This window comes from Gopherus evgoodei, chromosome 13 (assembly GCF_007399415.2).
Source record: "Gopherus evgoodei ecotype Sinaloan lineage chromosome 13, rGopEvg1_v1.p, whole genome shotgun sequence".
Classification (NCBI taxonomy): domain Eukaryota; kingdom Metazoa; phylum Chordata; order Testudines; family Testudinidae; genus Gopherus; species Gopherus evgoodei.
Genome location: NC_044334.1, coordinates 6,368,200 through 6,393,063, shown reverse-complemented (window position 1 = coordinate 6,393,063; position 24,864 = coordinate 6,368,200). Strand labels below are relative to the sequence as shown.

Here is a 24,864-nt window from a genome sequence, read left to right as displayed (position 1 = left end):
GTTTTAGCCACAGAAGGCAGGACAAGAGGCAATGGGTTCACAACTACAGCATAGCAGATTTAGATTAAATATCAAGAAAAACTTCCTAACTGTAAGAACAGTAGGACAATGGAACAGACTGCCTCAGGAAATTGTGGAAGCTTCTTCATTGGAAGTTTTCAAAAGGAGCCTGGATAACCATCTGGTTTGGATAGTTTAGACCACGGGCGGGCAAACTTTCTGGCCTGAGGGCCAGACTGGGTTTTGTAAATTGTATGAAGGGCCAGTTAGGGGAGGGGGTTGTGGGCTAGCCCCCACCTCCTATCTGCCCCTGGACTCCTGCCCCATCCAACCCACTTTGTTCCCTGATGGCCCTTCTGGGACCCCTGCCCCATCCACATACCCCTGCTCTGTCCCCTGACCGCCCCCAGATCCAACCCCTCCTCTCATTCCTGATGGCCAACCCCAGATCCCTGCCCCATCCAACCACCCCTTCTCCCTGTCCCCTGACAGCCCCCTGCCACCCCATCCTGCCACCCCATCCAATTCCGCCCCCCTTCCTGACTGCCCCCTTGGAGCCCCGTTCCTCCCCTGACCCATATCCACACTCTCACCCTCTGACCACCATCCCGAACTCCCCTGTCCTCTATCCAACTCTCCCGCTCCCTGCCCCCTTACCACGCTACCTGTAGCACTGGTGGCTGGCTGCACTACAGCCCTGCCATCCGGCTGGAGCCGGGCCACGCCGCCGCCGCCGCCGCCACCACGCAGCTCAGAGCACCAGGTCAGGGGAGTTTCTGCAGTTGTGCTGCCCCAGAAGCTCACAGCCCCGCGGCCCAGAGCACTGTGTTGGAGCGAGTGAGCTGAGGCTGCGGGGTAGGGGCCGGGGGCTAGCCTCCTGAGCTAGGAGCTCGGGGGCTAGGCAGGATGGTCCCACGGGCCGGATGTGGCCTGTGGGCAGTAGTTTGCCCTCTTCAGGTTTAGATACAACAAACCCTGCATCTTGGCAGGGGGTTAGAGTAGCTGACCCTTGCAGTTCCTTCTAACGCTATGATTTTAAGTAATTACTTAAACAACTAAAAATGTATTTTATGGCAAAAGCACAAGTTCAGAGATTTTCTAAACTATATTAATTCTCATATTTCAACATATTTTTCTAAGTATGTATAATAATTTACATACTTGACAAATTAAATCAGACAAGCAGCTGTAATAACAAGTTTCTTACTGGAACTTTGATGCTTGAGAATCAACCATTTTTGAAAATATTTATATGAAAACTCATTTATTAAACCTCTGTACACACAAATGAACAGGTATGTACAGCAAGTTTACATAAAGAATGATGTTACAAAAGGTAGAAGTGGTGCTTAAAAATTGACCCATAGTTAATTTATAAAAAAATCCGAAGTGGTGAGGATAATGCTGGTCATCCCTGATTATTCCCATTTGATTGCCAGGACTTTTCATGTGGAACATTTTAAAATATTGGAATTTTTAAAAACTGTAATATATTAAACTTATCTACAGGATAATTAGCAAAATGTAGAAAGAGCAGACTAATGTACAAACAGATAAAAACCACCAATCCACCTGAAACTCACTATTAACGATAGTATAAATCTTAACCTAAATATTAAACAGCAACCAATGACTCACTGTTTTAAGAGTTTCATGTATATAAGAGTGTAAAATATGCTGAACAAATAAATCAATAGTCCTTACATCCCTTAGTGGAAGGTTTTCATTTAGTCAAGTTCTCATATACTGAATGGTCAACATTGGTCCTGGTCAAATGGAAGCCCTGCATGAACTTAAAAAAATAAAATAAAATAAAAAAACCCTCTAGGGAAGAATGCAGAAGAATTATTAGTCCACTCTTAACTACTAAAAAGTTTTTCACAAAAAGGGCACGAGATTATCCAATTTGGTGGATACTTTAAGTTTCTTTTAGGGGCACCATAAAACCTTAAAGGAAGACAAGTTAATCTGAAGCCTTTTTGTTTTTTTGCTGGTTTCTTGGGGAATTCTTTAATACACTTCGTATTCGAAGATAAACACCAGTTGATTCTGCCATATTTTCAAACTCAAATGGTGTTATTCCTGCCGCAAACTTGCTCATGTCAGGAACAGGATTTGAATTTTTTGGAGACGATTCAGTACTAGTGATCACATGAGTAACACCTTCATTTCCTCCATTGTTAACCTCACATTTTGAGCCTATAATGCTGTTCTCCAGAATGCCTTCAGAATCCACATGATCAGTGTCACCTTCCTTTAGGTCAAGCAATCCATCCCCTGAATTAGGATCACTTTTAGAATGTTCATTTCTGGATATCTGCATACTAGTGTCTGAAATCCCAATTTCCATTCCAACCAGCTTCTCAGATGTTCTTCCTTCTGGAACAATGTCCAGTTCATTCCTAGATGGGGATGATGTAACAGAGTTTCCAGTTAAAGGTGTCTCAGCAGGTATATCCGAGTCACTGTTTGTACTGTCTGCCTGCTCTAGTGCAGCCCAAATCAATCGCTGCTGCTCCTCAAGCTCTTCTAGGGTCAAAGTATCTTCATCCATGGCTGAATCCCCCACTCCTGGCTGAGCAGAGTCACTGGAAGGCGTTGATGCTGGACTATTCCTGTAAAGAGAGGCAGTAGGCGCTGGAGGCAGAGGGGATGTGAAGTTGGGTGGAGTACATGGAGGAGTTCCTCGTGGCAATGGGGGTGGAGTTGCAATCGATGGAGACCCAGGTGGCAGTGGAGGTTGGAACTGAAAACTGTCATAAGCTAGAGAACTGTGTGGCATTTCCAAATCTAAAATTAGAAGATTAAATAAATCTCCATTAGTAGTACTGAGGCCTGAATTCCTACCTTACCCTACTTTTAATCAGTTTTCAAATCTAAAATGTATTATTTGGTTAAAGACAGTAAACTTATGTTCTCAGCCTTTTGAACCCAAGCATCAGCTTATGGAGAAATACAGCCATATCAGCTGAAAAGCCTATCCTGATGCTTAACAAATTTCTGCATGTCCCAGTATCCTTGAAACTTGCCATACTAAATCTGTCATTTTGGATTCCAGAGGGAACGATGATGGCTGCTTTAAAAGCTGCATTTTTAAATGCTCTTAAATATGGATAATACTGAACAAAGTTCGAAGCCAAACCTTAAAGATTTCCAAGGTGTATGGAAATTCCCTCTTCAGTTCAAGGGAATCCAGAAGGGCAGCTGGGAGAACTGCTATAGAAGATCATTCTCAAATTTGACTTTAGAATATTTAAAGAAGAAAGTTTTCTGGTCTTTTTAACAGCCATTAAAGCTTTCCTCATTCTAATTCCTCTGAAAAATATCACTTCTGTTGCAATGCCCACAAGTTGTAAGAATGGAACAATTAATAATAAAAATTTGAATTTAGCTCCTTCCTCTGAATTTTCTACTACAGTTTATTTTTGCTTCTTTTAAAAACTGTTAAGTCTTCAGATCAGGTAACTCTCTTTGGGGCTTATTCGGGGTCAAACACGCTGTTGGTGATATACAAACAGTATTCTTGTTTTTAAACATTAGCCCTTCAAATTTATTATTTTAGTAAATATAAAATATCTGTAAATAGTAAGTTAGAGAATTCCCTGGATGGGAAACCCAGTTGATTAAGTCTGCCATAAAAATCTCGGGACAACTAGGAAAACAAATTGTTTCACTGATTTAGATTTTGCCTCCCAGCTTTCTTATATGGTATATTGATGTACAACACAAAAAACATGTTAGCTTGGAGAGTATATTTTTAATCCTGTTTCTATTATGGGAATTTTCTTTGTTCAAACTAACTTATAATCAGGTAATACACATTTATTTTAAAATAATGTGTAATTTCCCACCCCCTAATTCTAAGAGGTGGATTTAGAAGAGTGCAAGAGTGACAGCCCTAAGACTAAACAGTTTATCCACAGAGCAGGTAGCTGCAGTACAAGGTTCCTTGGCCCTCGTTCCCAATTTGTGCCATTTCTGCCTACCTTAGACTACAGTAATGGGGGTCCAAAGAGGTACCTAACAACCTCTCACTAATGTATTTATCATCACAACATCACTCTGAGGTAGAAATATTATAATCCTAATTTTAAAGATGAGTAACTGAGGTACAAAAAAGAGAAGTGACTTGCCCAAGATCACACTGGAAATCTATGGTAGAGGAAAGACTTGACCCCAGATCTCCCAAGCCCTAAACTAAATGTCCAGATCACTGGACGATTCCTGTGCCTTCTCTCACTTTGAAGGGTGAAAGGCAATTCAATTTATATGCCCACTTGACAGTTGGTCTCTTCTGAAAATACCAACAAGGGCATCAGCTGTAGCGAGAATACTTGTCCACCAAAATTTGGATGGTATCAACTCATGTTTCTGTGGGTTATTCTGTGACCCAAGTAATAATTGTCACTATTGACCTGGTCTAGATTGAGAGTGGCAACCTAAAGAGTCCACTTCTCTTGGGCTGAGCTATAGCCCTCTCTGTTACAACACAGAATAAAATACTCTGACGAAGAATATTGGTAAATTACAGAAAGCCCAATTATAATCCAAAATAATACAAGCATTTGACAAATACAGTTAGCTCTCTATTTTAGCAGTACAGTTAAAATATAATGTAATACAAACTGAAATACTGATAACCATGTATTGTAATTGAAGTCCACACTTCACTACAGAGTAAGGAGTGAGTTATTCTGAAAGTATAAAATCATAATTGCAAAAAAAGAAAAACTATACCAGAATCCATGTCCATGTCAGCTACTGATACTGCTGAATTGTCTCCTTTTACCTTCTTTGAATTGTGAGAACTTGATGGATATGCAGACCTTTTATTGCTAGATTTTGGACTTGGCTGAGGAAAAGTTAGCCAGGAAAATAGAATATAAATTAGTATTATAAAAGGTACTATTATGTGATATAAGGCGGCAATATTCCCTGCTACAAAAATACTAATTACAGTCCTCAGTGATCTCAATTTGAGAGGGTCCATTTTGTAAGCAAAACACTCAGGTGTCAGAGAAACTTGAGAGGTTTAATGTAATGGAATGAAAAAAAAGCAATCGTGTTTAGTTTCAGTGGTGAAGGAGAAATGGATTTTGTCTGCATCCCTGTAAGAGCCTCAAGGATACCCCTTTTCTCCATGCTTACCCACCCAGATCTCTTGAAGCCACCATGTCATATGAACGGGACATTTCCTTTGTAGCAATCTCACAGAAACTGTTCTTTAATTACCTGTAGAACAACTCAATGCTTTACTCTCAATCCCCATAAAAAAAGTCTTGTCAATTGTAACGTACTTCCAGCTTAAGAAATACGAAACTGAAACTTGAAATTAAACATACTGTTTCTTGCTTGAAGCAAGAAACACTAGATTGGAATTAAACATTTACATTAAGGTATCAGAGAAAGCTATGTAACAAGGTTGCCACACATGTCCTGCAAACATAGTATTAAGCTCTTCAACCATGAAATATCTGAAACCATGCCTGTGTTAATTAACTATAAAGTGGACTTTTAGATAACTTGGACATAGTCTGCACAAAATTTAAATTAAGGCATATATCCAAATGGAATTAGCTAACTGTTCCTACAAACTATGAACTAGAGTTTTTTTGCACTGGGTTCAGTAGATGCTCAGACAAGAGAAAGAGTCTAAGTTGTTTTATTAGATGGTGGTTTTTGACATCAAACAAGTGGCCCAAAAGATTTAAAAAGGATATGGACAAAAGTAATGGTTTATTCAGAGGGCTACCCTCTGGTCTCACAACCTGTTTTTAGCTATTGTACTGATGAAAACCTCAAGATTTCACACCAAAACCCAATACCCTCTATTAGCCATTTTTGGCCAAAGTTGGAGGTGTATACAAGAGACCACTGACAACTGGTAACACCAAAACAGAAATACATGATTTCTCCAATTTTTTGTATCCAAACATAACACAAATATATTCACCGCTCGAAAATTAGAAAGGTAGCTAGCAAAAATGTCCTTCTGTTGAGATGGCTGCATGGGTATGGAACCAAATATCCTCCATTCCTATAGGGAAAAAAAAAACACCATCAATAAAGCTGGGCATTCAGTAAGCTGTGGCTAACAATGCACATGCAACTATAACACACGCAACTATAACACACGATATGGACAGATTAGTAAATGTTCCAGTCAGAAATTTATTTAACTGGGAAGGAGGAAGAACCCTAAATATGAATTTTTAGCAAAAATATGAGCTCCATTCCAACTTGCGAATATAAATGTCTGCTGCAAAGAGCTACATTGGGCAAGAAACCACAGCACCACTTTAATGAGATTTATTAGCCATTTTGTTGCAAACTTCTTATTCAAACTTTGTAGTGCAGCTATTAAAATTTACCTCAGGAGGAAAAAGTGAACATAAAGAGCTACAACTTGAATAAAAAGTCTTCCAAATTATTAGTAATAGTTACGCTAAAATCTATGACAATACATTCAAAACAAAGAAAACTGAGGAAAAGCTACATTAAGAGGCCACTAACCACCAGACAGAAAACAGTGTAAGGAATAGAAAATTCTTGAAGGCACCTTCCAATACCAAGGCTCAACAGGTGCCTATTTAACTGGTTTTTTAATCTATCCCATTTTGTTCAAGTGTTAAAAAAGATGCATTACTGAACTTGTGCATCTCAATTCCTGAGACATGCTTTTGATGTAGTTTTTGTTTAGCAAAGATAAATATTATATGGTACAGCACGGCTATGGTAACATTCATATTTCGAGAACACTTCTTACATTTGGAAAATTTAGATTCATATGAATGTGCATTCAGCTTTATTTTGAAAAATATTGGGATTTAAGTGAAAATCTGAATATCAGCATAGGTACAGTATCATATGCTCCGATCTCATAGTGGAAATAAGCAGCATTACACATTAATAGCAGCCTCCTGGAGGTTTACTAGAATCAGCAAAAGTCCAGATAGACTCTTTATTGCACAGGTTTCTTCAGAGATCTTAATTAACTTTTAAATACTTATTCCCTCCTCACCCCCGATATCATGGATGATTGAAATCAAACTTATTTGCAGCTGACCATCAAGGTTTAAATAATCTACAAGTAGTTAATGTTTTTGTCTTAGAATAACACACCGTGTGTAGCATATACACTTACATCTGAGATCCCACTTGGAGTAGACATATTAAAGCCTGGATAGTTTATTAACTTAGAGACATCATAAGTGACACATTTGTTTTGTTGATAGGGTCTTTCATCTTCTGTATCACCACCAGTAGCATCTATAACAAAGTATCATAAATGTTAATATTGCTCCTGAGGAAGAAAGTTACAGAAAACATTGCAGCAGAAAGACAACAGGCTGCAAAGTTGAAACACAGTCTAGAGAAAAGGCTTGCAACCAATGTAGCAGGAATACAGTGGCAAATTCTCTCATTAGATGTGTGCATAGCTTCCACTGAAGTCCCAACTAAAGCCGGAGCAGTATTGCAACTCTACTTTTGGTATCCTTGCAGAATTTGGCTCTGGAACATTACATCTGCTGTTTGATCCTATGTTCTGTGTCACCAGCTTGTGTTCTTTAAACTCATGGACTTAAGATAGGTCTGGAAATTGTTGCTTTTTTTCGGCTGTGGGAGTCTGTCTTCATTACCTCAAGGAACTGGCATAGCTAGGGCAGATGAGAGAAGAAGAGTGGCGCGCTACACAAGAGGGTTAAGAATCAGCTTTGCTTATTCAACTTTCCTATTTCAATTTACCCTGGTAATGTTCCAATACTGTTCTCTTTGGGCTATCTCCTTAATAGTGAGATACTTAACCACCCCACTAATAGTCTTGGGTTTCCTTATGTGGAAAAAGAGTGTTTCTCCGCAACAAGAAAGTTGAACAAGGAAAGAGGGGAAGGAGAATAATATTAGTATTTTCAGAATATCTATACAGAAATTATAGTTTTTCTGCTGCCAGCCACTGAATTAAAACTAGTACTAAAATGGACATTTTCTCATGAAATTTCATCAGGAAGCACCACAGTTTGAAATTTTAAAACCAACTAAAATCCTTATAAACTAGGAATATCCTCCATCTGCTTTTAACACATTCAGAATTGGACAATTTAGGGTGGGAGGGAGAGAGAGGGAACCCTGCAGCTCCCAGCACTATGGAGCCGCAGCAGCAAGAGTCACAGACAGGTCACTGCTTCTGTGAATTTTTGTTTATAGCTTATGACCTGTCCATGAATTTTAACTAAAAATAACTATGACAAAAATCTTAGCCTTAATTATAACCCACAGTCAGTGTCAAGCAACTGGCAAACTTGTATATTTAAGAATTCAGTAGTTTCATTCTTCCTTTAAGTAGGAAGGGAATGTGTTACCTCTACAGTCAGCTAGGCTTTCCTAGCTGCATACTACTTACCTTTTCCATCATAAAGTGCAAGTCCTGAATCTTCCAGTTCAGCCTCTTTGAGCCAACCTGGGGGGTAACCCAACTGGCGCATGCGATATATAAATGGAGGAAGACTCTTATCTGTGACACCAAGCGCATCTTGAAGTTCTTCACTAGATAGGAAGATTATTTTTGATTTTTTTCCTCTATAAACACTGTCATATATTTTAAGACTTTTAGTTGATTTAAAATTAAGATACTCAGTTACAAAAGTTTCTAGTTATAAAAGAGTCACCTTCTAGAGAACAAAAATTAAAGTTGTTTCATTTGTATACCTTGTACAGTTAATCCCTTACAATATCTATTTGAATTATTATATTAGATGCAGAACTACATTAATGTTAAAGATTACAAAGTTAAATGACAAATCAGAAAATTAGAACGCTAAAGTTCACATTCTAACATTAACTTGCCTGTACAATGCAAATAAATGGATGTATGACTAAATCTATATCTTAGAAAGCTACTTCTACTACGAGAGCCACAATTCATTTCTGGATTTGAGAGATGAAATTCATAACCTTTAAGGTAATCTGCATAGGAAAAGGCATCCTTCCTGTAAAGCTAGATTAAACTGAAGTGCTGTCTTCTTGTTAAATGGGATAACCATATTTTATATGGAAAAAATATTTTTTTTTAAATGAAAAGCTTAAAATTTCCTGAATCCAGCATGAACTGTAAATGACCCTTAAAAAGGGTCACAGGAACTACAGAAATATTTATAGTCTCCCTCATTAAAAGACTAACCTGAGGACTCAGTACATTTCACTACAGGGTGCTAGATCAGGGAAATGTTGGACAGGGTAGGATTAATGGTTAAGCATGAAAAGAAAACTTGAGGAATTTATCAACACATTAAGACATTTACAAAAATGGGTCTTAATGCAACTGAAGATATAGTTACCAAGAGAATTATTATACGGTAAGTGATAACTTTTATACATCACAAATGGCAGAAAAGTTATTTGATGTGTGAGAGAAGTACAGTGATCCAATCAACGTGTGTAGAGGGGGGAGTCACAGGGGGGAAGATACCTTATTATTCCTGGTTTAAACTTCCCAAACCTCTCTTCTACTTCGTCCGCATGATAACGTTGCTGAAAGTTCTGGTTACTTGCTTCACCGCAGGCTTCCATGAACTCTCTTCTTTTCTCACTTATACGGGTAGCATTCCGTGGCTTAAATACAGTTGAGAGACTCACCATGATGCAACTTGCAATTTAAGCACACAAGTCACTCAACCCAAACCAAATTATTAAAAGCTGCCTGAAAGTTACACATCAAGGGCATGGAACACATCTTATGTCACAAGACCAAGGCCAGCTCATCATTCCACTGAATGGAAGTTATAATAAAAATGAAACCAGTGTACTTTAGAAATCTGCCAGCTTCAGAGGGAAAGCTAGAAACATATAAAGAGACTTTTCTTTAAAAAGAAGGGATCAAACTATTATGCTATGACAGGTTCATTTAAAATACTGATTTAAATCCGTGAAGTTACAAGTATGATTGAGATACACACAGTTATTGATCTTTAATAAAAGATCATGACCAACATGATTCCACAAATGTCCTGTTGCACTGAAATACATTTTGGGTAACTCAGAGGCAATCTTTCGGATATTGAGGAAAAGTTTACCTTTGGACACTCTTTCATTTGATGTTCTTCAGAACCACAATTGAAACAATGAGGTTTTGGCCTGTTAAAGGAAAGCACTAAAATAAATTTATATTCTAAGTTTATCCCTTTAAAATGTACTTTTGAAGTGCATATTTATTCTTCTTTATTCTATTAGATGCAGAGATTTACATTAACTTGAAATATATTCAGTTCTAAGAAATCTGTAAAGTAACCTGTGTACTATACCTAAACATGCATCTTCCTCCCAATTTTTGTAGTTAAAAACAAAAACAAGAACAAAAAACCACATTTTCCTATTTAAAAAAAATGTTTGTTGCGGTCAGGTGAAAAACGAGAAACTAATTATGGAGAAAGACACACAAAGCACTGTCAAATGCAGAAAATAAACAAACTGAAAAGATAAAGTTGAAGTAAGTAATATTTCCAGACAGAAATTAGATTATGTTCCCATAGGAAGATAGCGACTATGAAAGAACTCTTTCCTTTGCCTGAAGTATTTTTAACGAAAGTTATATAGACTTATTTGTATAATGTCAATAGTGTGCTAGCTGCTTTGCAAATAGCTTGCAAGGTAAGGTCAGGTTTCTGCCCCACAGATGTTACAATCTAGACAACCAGAGTGTAGGGGGCTATCAACCCTGCAAGGAAGTATTGTGGGGGTTCTGCCCCGATGTGAACTCATGTATGTCAGGGGGAGGGGAAGAGGCACGGAGGTGGGAATGGGACTTCCTGGGACTAGAGAGGCAGCTGAAGGGATGGGAGCAGGACCTGGAGTGGATGGAGAGGCTGTGGTGACACCTGGGATCAAGTGGGGGACCAGGACCTGGAGGGGCTGGAATGGATCTAGTGGGAACCCTGGAGTCCTCCTTCCCAGCCTGGAGCCAGCTCCCCACCTGCCATGTCTCAGTACCTCTCCTCTGATCCCCCACTTACAAGGAGTTTCCACACTCCCTGTGGGCAACACAAAGGCTGGTGGGAAAGAGAAGGGAGAGAAGGGATGTAGTTGAAGGATTCAGTTAAAAGGACACTATCAACTTCATAGATATGCTGTAAACCATTATTTTCAGATGCCGTACCACCACTCTGGATTATTATTATAAGAGAACATTTTAGAAATCTCATTTACTTATTAATATGCTCAATTCACGGTTTGAATTTCTCTCATCTACGAAAATTAAGTTTGAAGCCAGTTTAAATTTGGTTTGTTGTCACAGATTCACTTTCAGATTCTTAGTGTTTCAGTGTTTGGGTTTGAAATGCTACAAGATAATACTAACTTGTCTAAAAGACAACAGTTCTTGGAATTTTTTTTTTTAAATCACAGAAGTGTTTCTATTGATATTTATTTTTTAAAAGGCTGGTTTTCAAAAGATTTAATATTTGGGCCAAGTTTAAATTGTGTGTCCCTTTAAGCACATGATTAGTTAATTCACTATGTGCACGCAGTCACTTTTACCAATAGGATAAGGGAGAGTGAATAAAGAGGACAACCATGGCTGCCAACCCTCTACAATTGTCCTGGAGTCTTCAGGAATTAATCTTCAAATTAAAGACCGTCATGTGATGAAACCTCCAGGAACATGTCCAACCAAAACTGGCAACCCTAAGGACAACTTACGTTTTAAAGTCTCTTAAAAGGGGTTCATTTTTAATGACTGACTTGAAGGAGAAGTGGGAGGCATATTTGTTTTCTCAGAAGGTATGATTCAAACAGATTTGATGCAAATTGTTCTCTCAGAATACTTTATTCACCATCTAGAAGTATCCACAGTGAAGCACGGTTGCAATTCCGCTTTTCTTTCAAAATGTAATATTTCACTTGAGTATGCAGTAGATTATAGAAAAGCTTAACTGAACTTGCCTCCATGCCTACTATTTGCATTTGAAATAAGGTATTTCAGATGCTGGAAAAACTAGGCAGACTAGGGTTATCCAGAATTTCCAAAATGACCACTCTTCTGTAATTCTACTTTTCCTCACAATGGCTACACAAACTACTCCAAGATCATTTTCTACTAAATGCAGAGAAGACACAGACCAAATAAAAAATTCTGCATAGAACAAAGGCTACGTGATAGCACATCAATGCAAATTATTTAAAAATATGTTAGCTATAAAAAGAGAGCAAAGCACAAAACCACTTAGTTCAGAAACAGATTTTTCTTACAAATTAATTTGACTGCCTTTTTTTGAGCATCCTGTATTCCAAACAAACAACCTCTAAACCTTTTCTAGTGCAAAATTCAATATTGTTAACTTAATTTAGGACCATAAAAAGCAATTTATTCCCCCACATACTGGACCCTTTAATAGTCACAATGCACATTTTAAAATTTTTAATCTGAAAAACTTCATAGTTAAGATAAATACAAACCTTTTTGCTTTTACTTGTATTTCTTGCCCATCCAGAGAGAGAATCTGGCTGAAAACTTGCTGGTATCTTAGATTTCAATAAGGAACTGCTACTGTACAAAGCAGAATTTCAATCTTGTTTTAATTGACAGTGATAGTACTTTATACAGAAGAATGTCCCCAGGGGTTAAGCTACAAGAGCATCCTCACTAATAAGTTTCAAGTAAGGCTGTCGATTAATCACAATTAACTCACATGATTAACTCAAAAAAATTAACTGATTAAAAAAACCAATCACGATTAACCGCACTGTTAAACAGAGTATCAATTGAAATTTATTAAATATTTTTGGATGTTTTTCTACATTTTCAGTATATTGATTTTATTACAACACAAAATACAAAGTGTGCGGTGCTCACTTCGTAATTTTTTAAATACCAAATATTTGCACAAAAACATTAAACAAAATAAATAGTATTTTTCAATTCACCTCATGAGTACTGTAGTGCAATCTCTATCATGAAAGTGTAATTTACAAGCATAGGGGGTTTTGTTACATAACTGCACTCAAAAACAAAACAATGTAAAACTTTAGAGTCTAGAAGTTCCGGCTCTCAAATACTGGAGAGCAACTGGAAAAATGGACTAAAATATTCTCTGTTTAAATATGACTCATTTTCTCGGAAAAAAATTCAAGATGTAGTTAAAAATGTAGTCAAAACACCACAGAGTACATTTAGGATTTGTTAGCTCTCCCTCCAAACCACTTTAAATAAATTGCTTTATAGAAGCAAATAGCCAGGATTTCTGGAGTAAGCAGTCATTCCAGATCCTGTGACATGTGGTCCCAATACAATTCTTGGATTGACAGCAGAGCATGTTTACGGGAATGCAACATTCATTCATTCATACATACAGAACATGATTCCTTCAATGAACAAATCAACCATATGAGACATCTATCATCCAACTACTTTAAAACTTTGAAATAATAATAATAATAGTTCAGTTGATTTCAGACAACACTTATGACCCAGCAGACTGTCATAGTTAGAAGTTTAAAAAAAAATTGCAGAAAAAGTTTTAACCTCAACTTTGTGTCTGATTGTGTTATTTGGTTATATAATCAGAAAAAGGAACTCCATTGTACTAAACAGGATACTTGGGTATTTCCCATCCTTCTGTCAGCTGTGGATTTTCATTTAATATAGGTTGTCCCAGTTTATCAAGACAAAAATTGGTAAAATATAGAACACTTCCTACAACCTGTTGAAAGAGCCAGAAAATTGTCAGTATTTCAATCAGATTAACTGATATTAGAAAAGCACAGTATTTTAATATTTCAAAATGTTGTAATTAGTTGTACGAAAATTAGTTAAAATAGTTTATTACCTATTAAAGGATTTAAACATAACCAAAACATCCCTCCATGCCTTCTGAATGTACATATAGGTAAATTTTTCAAGTATGAAGCTAAAGCATCATGAAGTCCAATAAAGTCAATCAATTACATTGCTAAAACCTTGCATATCGTTTTATGACGACATTTTGGACTAAAAGTAAGAATAGAACTTTGGAACTATTTGGAACTACCAGTGAAGAATATAAAGTTTAACTTACACTGAAAGCTTCCTTAATTTTTTTTATTGTATTAGAACTTGTCACTTTATGGTCCTCTTCCAACAGAATACTGGATGGCTAATATGAAAAACCAAAAAACAAAACAAAACATAAAAAACTCCTTAATTGCTGCAAATGAAACACAGATGCTACAACTGCTGGTTCCAGCTTTTTATTGCCATGTACACACAAACTAACCACATGCTAGTATATGAAGTATGAGACTTGTAGGCCAGTGGTAATACTGTATACAACCCAAGAGGTGAAATGGCTTTGATTTCTAGTATCCAGAACCTTGGTGTCATGGGCTGAGAACGCTGTGGAGGAAACATGCTCAGCCTCTGGGATGGCTGGGAGGAGAAGGTGAAGAGAAATGCCTTGTTTCACTTCAAAGTCCAAAGGAAGTGGTAGTTAATCAACTATCTGCATGACACAAAGAATTCTCCTTCCAAACATTTGAGAAAAATATACCATTTTTAAATAGTAGGAAAAAACTTTCTGTAATTCAGATAAACTAGCAGTGTGATATTGCAACCAAAAAAAACTGGGGGAAAAAAACCCAAACCATTATGTTTCTATAAACTCATACTTTAAGATCAGAATGGTCCATCACAACCATCTAGTCTGAACTCCTGAACATTGCAGGCCACAGAACCTCATCCACCCAACTCCTGTGATAGACCCATAACCTCTGGCTGAGTTACCAAAGTCCTCAAAATGTGATTTAAAGATTTCAAGTTACAGAGAATCCACCATTTACACTAGTTTAAACCTGCAAGTGACCATACCCCATGCTGCAGAGGAAGGCAAAAAAAACCCAGGATCTCTGCCAATCTGACCCCGAGGAAATTCCTTCCCAATGACATATATGGAGATCAGTTAGACCCAGAAGATGTGGGCAAGATCCACCAGAAACACACCTGGGAAAGAATTCTCTATAGTAACTTAGAGCCTTCCCCATCTAGTGTGCCATCACCAGCCATTGGAGATATTTGCCGCTAGCAGTCGCAGATTAGCTATGTGCTAATGTAGGCAGTCTCATCATACCATATTCTCCATAAACTTAAGTTCACTCTTTAAGTCAGTTAAGTTTTACCCCACTATTTCCCTTAGAAGGCTGTTCCAGAACTTCACTCCTCTGATGGTTAGAAATCCTTGCCTAATTTCAGGCATAAACTGGATGATAGCCAGTTTATAACTATTTGTTCTTATTTCCACATTGGTGCTTAATTTAAATAACCCCTCCTCCTCCTCCCTGGTATTTATCCCTCTGATGTATTTATAGAGAGCAATCATATCTTCCCTCAGCCTTCTTTTTGGCTAGGCTAAAAAAAGCCAAGGTCTTTGAGTCTTGTCTCATAAATTAGGGTTTCCAGTCCTCTGACAATCCTAGTAGCCCTTCTCTGCACCTGTTCAAGTTTGAATTAATCTTTCTTAAACATAGGAGACCAGAATTACACACAGTAGTCCAGATAAGATCTATATTCTTTGAACTTGTATACCTGAGGCTTAACATTGAAGTGGGTTCTTTCTGGTTCAGCTTTCTGCTGCTCCTCATATTTTTGAACTAAACTAGAAATAAAATCCTCAATTTCTTGATGATACTGCCTGCAAAAGGTAGAAATAAGAGAATACAACAGACTGCATGTTTGTATTTAAGGATTCCTGAAATGGAAATTATAAATTTTGAACACTGTATAATTAACACTGTATAATTGTTCAATCTTCAGGATAAGAATTTTATTCTTGAACTTTTTATTGCTAGATGTGTACATCTTAAGGTACAGCTTGTAAATCTAAATTTCATGCTGCCCCAAAGCAAGCAACATATCACATCTATAAATTGGAAAAGACAGACATACAAATGTATTATGCTATTTAATATAGTTATTGCGGATTTCAGAACTAGATTAAAAAGCCAAGTAGAAGTACAAGTAGAAATTAAACATAGGCAAATGGAACTGGATGCCACATATCCAGCCACATAGGTAGATCAAGATTAGAACAAAAAAAAAATCTGATTTTATAATAAATCAATGTAAGTAACTACCAAAGACACTTGCATAAGTAATGTAAAATGTTGGCTAAACATCAGGAAAGACTTTATACTTGAGAAACTATTCCACAGTCCAGTTTCTCAAGGAAAGTGGTACAAGTCCCACTGCTTAGAATGCTTAAACTAAACTGGATAAAAATACTACAAAAACTGATTCCAAGTAGGATATAGGACAAGGAAAACAAAACAACAGAAATATACTATAGACCCAACAGTTATTCCCCTACAACTTTTTCTGATTTTACAATACTTCACACTTCTTTTCCCACTCATTTGGCTGTTCTAAAACTGACAGAGAAACGATAAGCATCAGTTCATGGATTCTTCCAAATATGTTTTCTTTTTAAAGGTGATATATATGAACAGGAGAAAAAGTCTAATGATGGTTTTAAATGAGAAATAAGTTAGTGACATCTCAAAATATTCCTTTTCAAAGTTACATTAAAAAGAACATTCAAAATTTTTCAATACTAGTAACAAAGAAGTTAGTAATATTAGACTGCATGCTAAATTTCAGCCTTTGGTACCTATTTACAACCAAATGCCTGATGGCTTTATACTTTTATCTAACCCTTCTGTTATTTATAGTACTGCAAAACAATAGCAGCTATATTTAAAAGGGACACAAACAACTTTTAAATAAGTGACATTTCTATCTGAAAATGTACATACAACTGTTAAAAGTAACCCTTGTTATACTTGAAATTAGAGGGAAAAGTTTTCAGTTTGTTCATTTTGTGCATTTGAAAGCACTTTGTACGTAGTCTGTTTCACAGATGAGCTTATCACAAACACAGAGGTCTGGGGAACTTAGACTCATTTTCCTTGGGTCCTACGAAATGGTGATTACTAAAGCAGCAGCAGAGCTGAAACTGAAAACAAAAAAGGGCAACAGACAGGTACGTACATAAAAAGGAAGGGAAGGAGAAGTATGCTTGAGCATATTTTGTATTGCCAACCTTGTGCCCACCTAAAAGAGATCCTTCTAAATGTAAGCGCTAAACATTCATTTCAGAACTTAAAGGATGTTCTGTCAAACACCTTTAAAAAAAATTAATTTAAAACATCAAGTTGTCAGTGTCCATTTAATTAACATACCTCAGTATGTGTGTGTTTGAGAAAATTATATTTAGAAAAAGGCTTACATGAAAGTAATATACCAGTTGGAATCAGGATATTAAAGACATTTTGCTATAACCGAATAAGTAACCAGGGTACAATAGGTTTATATTAGGCTGTTGTAACGCAGCCAGAGATTGGTTAATACATGTCACAGTTGCACACTAACAAATCCCAAACAGCAGCAATCTTATAAGGGAATTGGACTTACACTTTATTAGCATGGGAAGTTACTTACTTTGAAATAATGTTGTTCATAAATAAAATCTGTAACAAAGGTCCATCTAACTTAGAACTGTCCACTGAAAGTCCACTAGGAGAAAAAAAGATACTGAAAAGTTACTGTGCAATTATTTTTCCTCCCCTTTCTGCAGGAACAGTGTGTGCAGCAGCCCACTCATTTTATCACAGCAATGCCACTAGTCAAGGGGACTCTCTTTCCCCAAGGCGGCGACACAGGTAGGCTTGGCCAAAACAAATGCCATTTGCTTTTCACCCATTCCATTGGGTACAACAGGCTGCAGTTTAACTCAAAATTGACAGAACATCACAAATATATGTATTAAATTAGAAATTTCTCACTGAATAAATACTAACAGGTCAAAGTGATTATCAGATCTGATAATTCTTGCTACTCAATTTCAAAGAAATCTATTTTCCTAAAGGCTATGTCAACAGTTTTTATATAAAAAGATAAAACTTCTTTAAATACTATATATTGAAGTCTGAATGCACAAAGATAGTGTCCAGAGTGCTCAGGCAATTCAGAAACCCAATAATTTTAAAGACAAACAATAACTGAAACCTTTTCTAGAAAAAAGAGAATTTTATATGTTCATGGTGCTCGTATATAAGACGGTGATTAGGCAAGTACCTGTGCTCTGAAAGGGTCTATGTTAAATATACTCATTGATTAGATCTTGTATTACTAAGGGCATGTCTACACTACAAAGTCAAGTAAATGTTAAGGCAGCTTACATCGACCTAACTATGTAAGCGTACACACTACAGCATTCCTCCTGCTGCTGTAACTCACCCGCTATGTTGACATAGTAAATCCACATTGACTAGAGACATAAGGCTTAGGTCAACATAGTTCAGGTGATGCAGTGCCTGTATAGACACTGTGTTACTTGCATTGCCTGTTGGCTGTCAGGCTGGCTGACAACTCCGTGACCAGGAGGGGGTGTTCCAGCTGTGAGCCCCAGCAGTGCTGAAAGCTGGAACCTTGCTGCCCAGTGCTAAGAGCTTGAGCTGTGGGCATCCTGCAGAGTTCCCAGCTGGACTCCAGCTGCTATCCTGGGCTCTCAGCTCAAGCTTCCACCTGGAGCCTGGCTGCTGCTGGGAGCTGAGAACCTGAGCTCTCAAACCCCCATTTCCCCTCACACACCCCTCTTAAGTCAGTGTAAGCCAAAGGTGAAAGTAAGCCAGTCCGGACTGGACCAGCTTCCCCAGGCTGCCAATTTAAAAGGCCTGGGGCTCCCGTCAGTGATCGGAGCCCCAGGCCCTTTAAATCCGTGCCCTAGTCCAGATGCCAGGGTAGCAGCCGCAGGGTTCCATTGGTGATTTAAACAGCCCAGAATTGCATTGTGGTAGCAGAAGCCAGAGCCCTAGGCCCTTTAAATCGCATCTGAGCCCTGGGGCTCCCAGCCGCCTCTGCAGCTGGTAACTCCAGGGGTGATTCAAAGGCCCTGTCTCTTCCGGTTGAGGCTACAACCCTGCTCAGGACTCCGGCGCACCAGTAAGTCCTTTAACTTACTTTCACCCCTGGTGTAAGCACGCCTGGCAAAGACGTGTACCACCGATAGGAGGAGGGTAGTGTGAACATGAAAAACTGCAGTAATTGCTGCAGTGGCTGTAAGTTGGCCTAATGGTTTGATTTTATGTCCAGAATACACAATTGTCTTAATGTTCCAACTTGGAAAGCCAATATTAACATACCTTGGTCGTGTCAGAATCTTCAGTTTTCTTCTAAGTTCTTGATGTTAATTATTTGTCAAGGAATACTGGTTTCCTCTATATATTAATCTTTAGAATCAAAGTATACCACTTTAAGAAAGAATCAACTCTTATAATAGTTGTCCTGAACAGCAAACAGGATTTTAGGCTCTTTCACTTACTTTACCACACTGCATAAAACCATTCATAAACTCACCAACCAAAAAAAAATGAATTTAGAGGGCTAGAACAAAGTGAGCATGAAAAGCAGGATAAAAGAGGGAAAACTGTCTCTTTACAAACAGTAACTCGCAGTATGCACTACAGAAAGGTTCTGTTACTGATGGTATTTTGTCCCTACTTGGTAGGCATCTACTCTGGATGACACAGCACTCCCATGGCAGAACCTATAGTTAAAATTACTCAAACAAAACTGACCAAAGCCAGCATTATAGGGAGAAAAAGCAATGCAGGGAAAGTCAGAACTAAATGGAGAACTAAGATATGGACAAGTTCAAGTCTAAAACTATAACTTACAAAAAGAAATTTAAAGAACCAAAAAGGGATCATCATTAAAAAACCCACCATACAAAGACAAATGCACTGAATAAATTAAGAAATACAAATAGGACTAACAGTCACATTTGGCTCAGGTACACTTATTTCTTCCACAAACACCTTCATCCGCACAAAAGGAAAAAAATAATAATTTAAAAGGAAACGCCAAACACTATACTCAGTCCAGCAGTTTCACAGTTTGAAAGTGTCAAAAAACACTTCGTAGCTAGACTAAACAAAACATGAGAATAAAACTTTAGCTACAAAGAGCATTTCCAAGTCCACTTTGTTGTCACCGTGCTTAAAAACAAATTAACATCTGAGACACTGGTAACATGGGATGCAGTGCAAGACTCGGGTTTTATTCTGGTTTAAAATTCAACATAAAAATGGATTTTTAAACTCTGAACTATGGAATGCTTACTGGTGCTTTCCTTTATTCTGGAAAACAAATAGGTTGAAGAGAAAAGTTGTTTTTTAAATACACTTTCCATCTCATTTACACATTTTTAGTGGTAACACAAGATGATCAAGAATCCAAATCTTTCCACCAGGAAAAGCAAAAACTGAAAACTCAAAGGCAGAGAGGATGAAGAAGTCAGACCTGCCAACCCTGTTTCATTTGATGAATGAGAGCCTTCTCATTTTAGATAGTTAAACAATTTTTAACTAACCAAAAAACAAACCCCCCATCTTTCACCCTCATATGATGAAAGGATTGCACAAAAACTATTTCATTTAAAATACATCTAAAAATAATTGCTCTTCAAGTTACTGGCTTACCATTTTTTGGGCTTACATAAAGTTAGAAAGTGTAAAAAAAAAAACCCAAACACACATTAAAAAAACAAAAATCAGAACAAGGAGAGCATTGCATCCATCCCTTCAAACTAAAAACAATCTTTTACATGGTCAAAGCTTGAAACAGCCTCAAAATCGTAGGCCACTCTCATTACCACTTCAAAAGTTATTTTTCCTCCTTTGGTACCCTGCTGTTAATTGACTTCTCATTAGACTGACCTCACACTTCGTAAGACAACCCCCATCCTTTCATGTATTTATACCTGCTCCTATATTTTCCACTCCACGCATCTGATGAAGGGGGTTCTAATCCACAAAAGCTTATGCCCAAATAAATTTGTTAGTCTCTAAGGTGCCACAAGTACTCCTCATTCTTCAGACCAGTCAGTGACTTTTCTTTACTCTAACATCCAATATCCTTGGAAATAGACTTATTTCAAACTATGATGATCTGAGTTAGGATCACTTTTTTTTTAAAGGAGATTTTTAAACAGTTCATCAAGCCACACTTTATGTTATTGCCCAGATGACAGACCCATCCATACAAAAATCACCACAACCTGACTGGGGTGGCAGAACTCACATGCAAAACCCAAACTAGACTCAGTGATCACTGAGTAGCAAGCCTCCCACCCCAGTGAAGCAGAGACCACGTTCATCGGGGGGGGGGGAAGAGGGAGAGACCCCTGCCACCACCCCAGCAGTAGGTAAGAGGTAGGGTGACCAGATGTCCCGATTTTAGAGGCACAGTCCTGATATTTGGGGTTATGTCTTATATAGGAGCCTATTATCCCCCCACCTCCACCCTCATCCCCATTTTTCACACTTCCTGTCTGGTCACCCTATTCGGGAGGCAGTAGAAGAGCTGAAAGGTTTCGTGCCTCATGGGCCTGAGAGACTCCTCAACCCAGCAGTCCTGGCCCCGGAGAAGCAGGAACCGAGGCTGCGCCGGAAGGGACTCAACGTCATGGGCGAAAGTAGACCGCGGTTGGGGCTATTCCCTGCCCAGGCCCAGATCCCTCCAGTCAGGATATTCTCGGACCGCAGCTGCCGCACCATCTCCTCCGAGTCCCTCAGCCGCTCTCGCAGCGCCTCCCCGGCCTCCTCCAGCTCCTCATCCTCCTCGAAGCGGGTGTGGAGCGGCTGCGCCGTCGGGGCGGCCGCCTCGTCACCGTCTAGCTGCTCGAAGAGCTCGCGATCCCCGAAGTCCACCTCAGCCGCCATCTTAGGCTGCGGCAGGAAGCGGGGGAGGTCGGTCAAGGGGCAAAGGGCAGAGGTAACGGCCACCTCAGCCACTCACAGCGCGAAGGGAGGGTGGGGGAGGGGAGGCAAAGCGGGATCTCCAACCGGAACGGACTCGTCGCCGTAGAGTGGCGGTGGCCTGCAAAGACTGCAAATCCCGGCATGCAACAGCACAACTTAATCATTGCGGCTTATAGGCCAACGGCGCTTTCCAGTGTAGTATTAGAGACCCTGGGGGGTTAAAAGCAAAAAGGAGCGTTGCATGTTGGGATTTCTAGCCCCCCTCCATACTAGGGTCCCGGAGGCGCATTGTATGCTGGGATTTGTAGTCCAGAGGGGATGATTTGGGTTGGATTTGAAGATTCCCTGAGACGTGCAGCTCACAGCAACCTCCAAAGTGGAGGCAAGAACCACAGGAGGTGTCTCTCTTTTGGATAAAACGTTGGAACCCCATGCACTGGGCAACAACTAACTGGCTGTAAGCATGAGTAAAGGGAAAACCTAGAGGGGCACAGAGAAGGAAATGTTAAAATTTGCACTACTGTGACAAACCTGTGAAACAGTGCAACACAATTTTCTTAATTTGCATCCTGTATTTTATAATCTGACTTGTCTGTCTTGTCCCTCATGTAGATTGGCAGGTTCATGGGCAAGGAACAGTCCTATTTCTCTGAGAAGTACTGTGTACATCTCTGGCAGATGATAAATAAAAATAACCCTTCTAGTGTTTTTGGCATAACAAATGTAAGAACTTAATAAAGGCTCTCAGATCCAACTTTCCCCTGTGCATGATGCATGATGTCTTAAATTTCTTTTTCTAGTACGACACACATAAATCGGCCAAACTTGCTTCTAACCCTGCTCTAAAGGAAGTGGCAGGAAGCAGTATAGATGTGGGGTTTAATACAGTAGAGGACAACCTGCAGGCCACAGGCAGACCCATCAAGGTAATCTGCTGTCAGGCCACCAGAGTTTGTTTACATTTGCAAGGCCGCCCACAGCTCCCAATGGCCATGGTTTGCCATTCCCGGCCAATAGGAGCTGCAGGAAGCAGCGGCCAGCACATCCCTGCAGCCCATGCCACTTCCCGCAGCTCCCATTGGCCAGGAACGGGGAACCACAGCCACTGGGAGCTGTGAGCAGGTGTGTAAATGTAAACAAACTGTGGCAACCCCAGTGGATTACCATAACAGGCTGCATGTTAGATAAATGTCTATTAGGGATGGTCTAGACAATATTTGGTACTGCCATGAGGGCAGGGGACTGGACTTGATGACCTCTCGAGGTCCCTTCCAGTCCTAGAGTCTATGAATCTATGAAGCCCATAGGCCACAGGTTGCCCACAACTGATTTAATAGAAGGGCAGGGGCCATATTTTATTTTGCAAAATAACACCAGTGGAACTAATGAGACTCATTTCATGCTTTGATCAGTTTACTTGTGTTCTGCTTTTCCTGTTTTCAAAATGTAACCTCTTTAAACAGGAATTGTGTTATTGTGTCTTTGTCCAGTGCCCATGAAAATGAGGCCCCAATAATGTACATATATGCATGGGGTCTGAGGCTAATTTTACTCTCCTGTGGTGAAAAGGCTCCCAAAAGCTGTTCAAGATCTTCTAAGGACACTCTAGAAATACAAAATATTAACAGTAGTTCTTAAAGAAGCAAATATAGGACTTTCCAACTGGTATGAGAAATAAAACCCATATTTCAGATGACAGTGCCTGTATGTAGCATTGTTTATTGATATTTATTACACATAATAAAACTGCAAATCTCTACCCATAGCCTGTGCTCAGAAATTAGCTAGAAGAACTTGTATAGCTACCTTGCCCCGTCTGGTAGAAAGGTAGGAACTGAGAACAGACCACCAAAAAGCTACGGTTATACTTTTACTAAATGCCTAGGTAGCAGGCACAGCAGAGCTCTCTCCCCCTTTGGCCAGTGATTTCTTGAAAATGTTACTTTCAGTTTTCAGCCTATGGCTTACTTCTTCAGAAGGCAAATATCACTAGTTTTAACAGGGGTGGGGAAAGGTACTCCACAAAGCTCATCATTTTTGCTTATATCATACATGGCAGATTGCCCTTAAAGGATACAAGCAGGACCCTACCAAATTCAGTCCATTTTGATCAGTCATAGTCATAGGATTTTTAAAATCACAAATTTCACCTATTTAAATTTGAAATTTCGTGGTGGTGTAATTGTAGGGGTCCTGACCCAAAAAGGAGTTGTGGGAGTCACAAGGTTATTGTAGGGGGAGTTGTAGTACTGCTACCCTCACTTCTGCACTGCTGCTGGCAGCGGCGGCGCTGCTTTAGAGCTGGGCAGCGGTAGAGCAGTGGCTCTGGCTAGGAGCCCAGCTCTGAAGCCAGAACTGCTGCCAGCATCAGCGCAGGATGACATGGTATGGTAGTGTCCCCTTACTTCTCGGCTGCTGCCTGCAGAGCTGAGCCCTCAGTCAGCAACCATCACTCTCTGGCTGCCCAGTTCTGAAGGCATCAGCGCAGAAGTAAGGGTGGTACGTTATGGTAATGGTATTGCCACCCTTAGTTCCGTGTTGCTGCTGGTGGGTGCTGCTTCAGAGCTGGGTGCCAGGCCATCTGCTGCTCTCCAGTCATCCAGTTCTGAAGGCAGCGCAGAAGGGTGGCAATACCATGACTCCCCCACAGCTCCCTTTTTGGTCAGGACCCCAAATTTGAGATACCTTGGTCTCCCATGTGAAATCTGTGTAGTATAGGGTAAAAGCACACAAAAGACCAGCTTTCTTCGGGGGAGACCAGATATCACAGTTCATGACATTTTTCATGGCCACGAATTTGTTAGGGCCCTAGACAGAAGAACCAAACTGGCTTGGAAATAAGGTTCTCCTGTCAGTCACTGACTGAAAATAGCACATTCTTCAGTATGGGAAAATCTTTTACAACTTCTATGGATTGACAAGCATAAATCTTTATATTCAAATGCTCCTTTCCTCCTACTCCCAAATAGCTTGAGCACTTACTTAAAATAAAAATTAAGTGAGAAGTAACTCTCTCTTTTACACACATTTAATCTAATACTCACTTTGTTCCTGCTAATTGGTTGAAAAAAAATATGCGTTTCA

General features: G+C 39.2%; 1 protein-coding gene across 1 annotated transcript; it reads right to left on the bottom strand.

The window, feature by feature from the left end:
* Positions 1-1,243: 1,243 nt before the first annotated feature.
* ZCCHC8 (zinc finger CCHC-type containing 8) lies at positions 1,244-21,782 on the bottom strand. The gene is made up of 14 exons (XM_030582570.1): positions 21,552-21,782; positions 19,162-19,204; positions 17,459-17,533; positions 15,548-15,653; positions 14,046-14,123; positions 13,588-13,691; positions 12,448-12,513; positions 10,071-10,131; positions 9,467-9,609; positions 8,402-8,544; positions 7,145-7,269; positions 5,954-6,037; positions 4,738-4,852; positions 1,244-2,790 (listed from the first exon to the last, which is right to left on the bottom strand). Exons 1-14 carry the CDS (start codon positions 21,739-21,741, stop codon positions 1,964-1,966), a joined length of 2,160 nt encoding a protein of 719 aa, XP_030438430.1. The 5' UTR covers positions 21,742-21,782; the 3' UTR covers positions 1,244-1,963.
* Between the last annotated feature and the right edge of the window lie 3,082 nt (positions 21,783-24,864).

Bases quoted from the DNA above. Each gene is read 5' to 3' on its own strand.
- ZCCHC8 (XM_030582570.1), bottom strand. From the start codon at position 21,741: ATGGCGGCTGAGGTGGACTTCGGGGATCGCGAGCTCTTCGAGCAGCTA. The intron at 10,132-12,447 runs GTTTGTATTTAT...TTCCTTTAACAG, and splicing joins ATACAAGTAAAAGCAAAAAG to GCCAAAACCTCATTGTTTCA. The intron at 8,545-9,466 runs GTATCTTCCCCC...CTTCCTATCTAG, and splicing joins TTTAAACCAGGAATAATAAG to TGAAGAACTTCAAGATGCGC.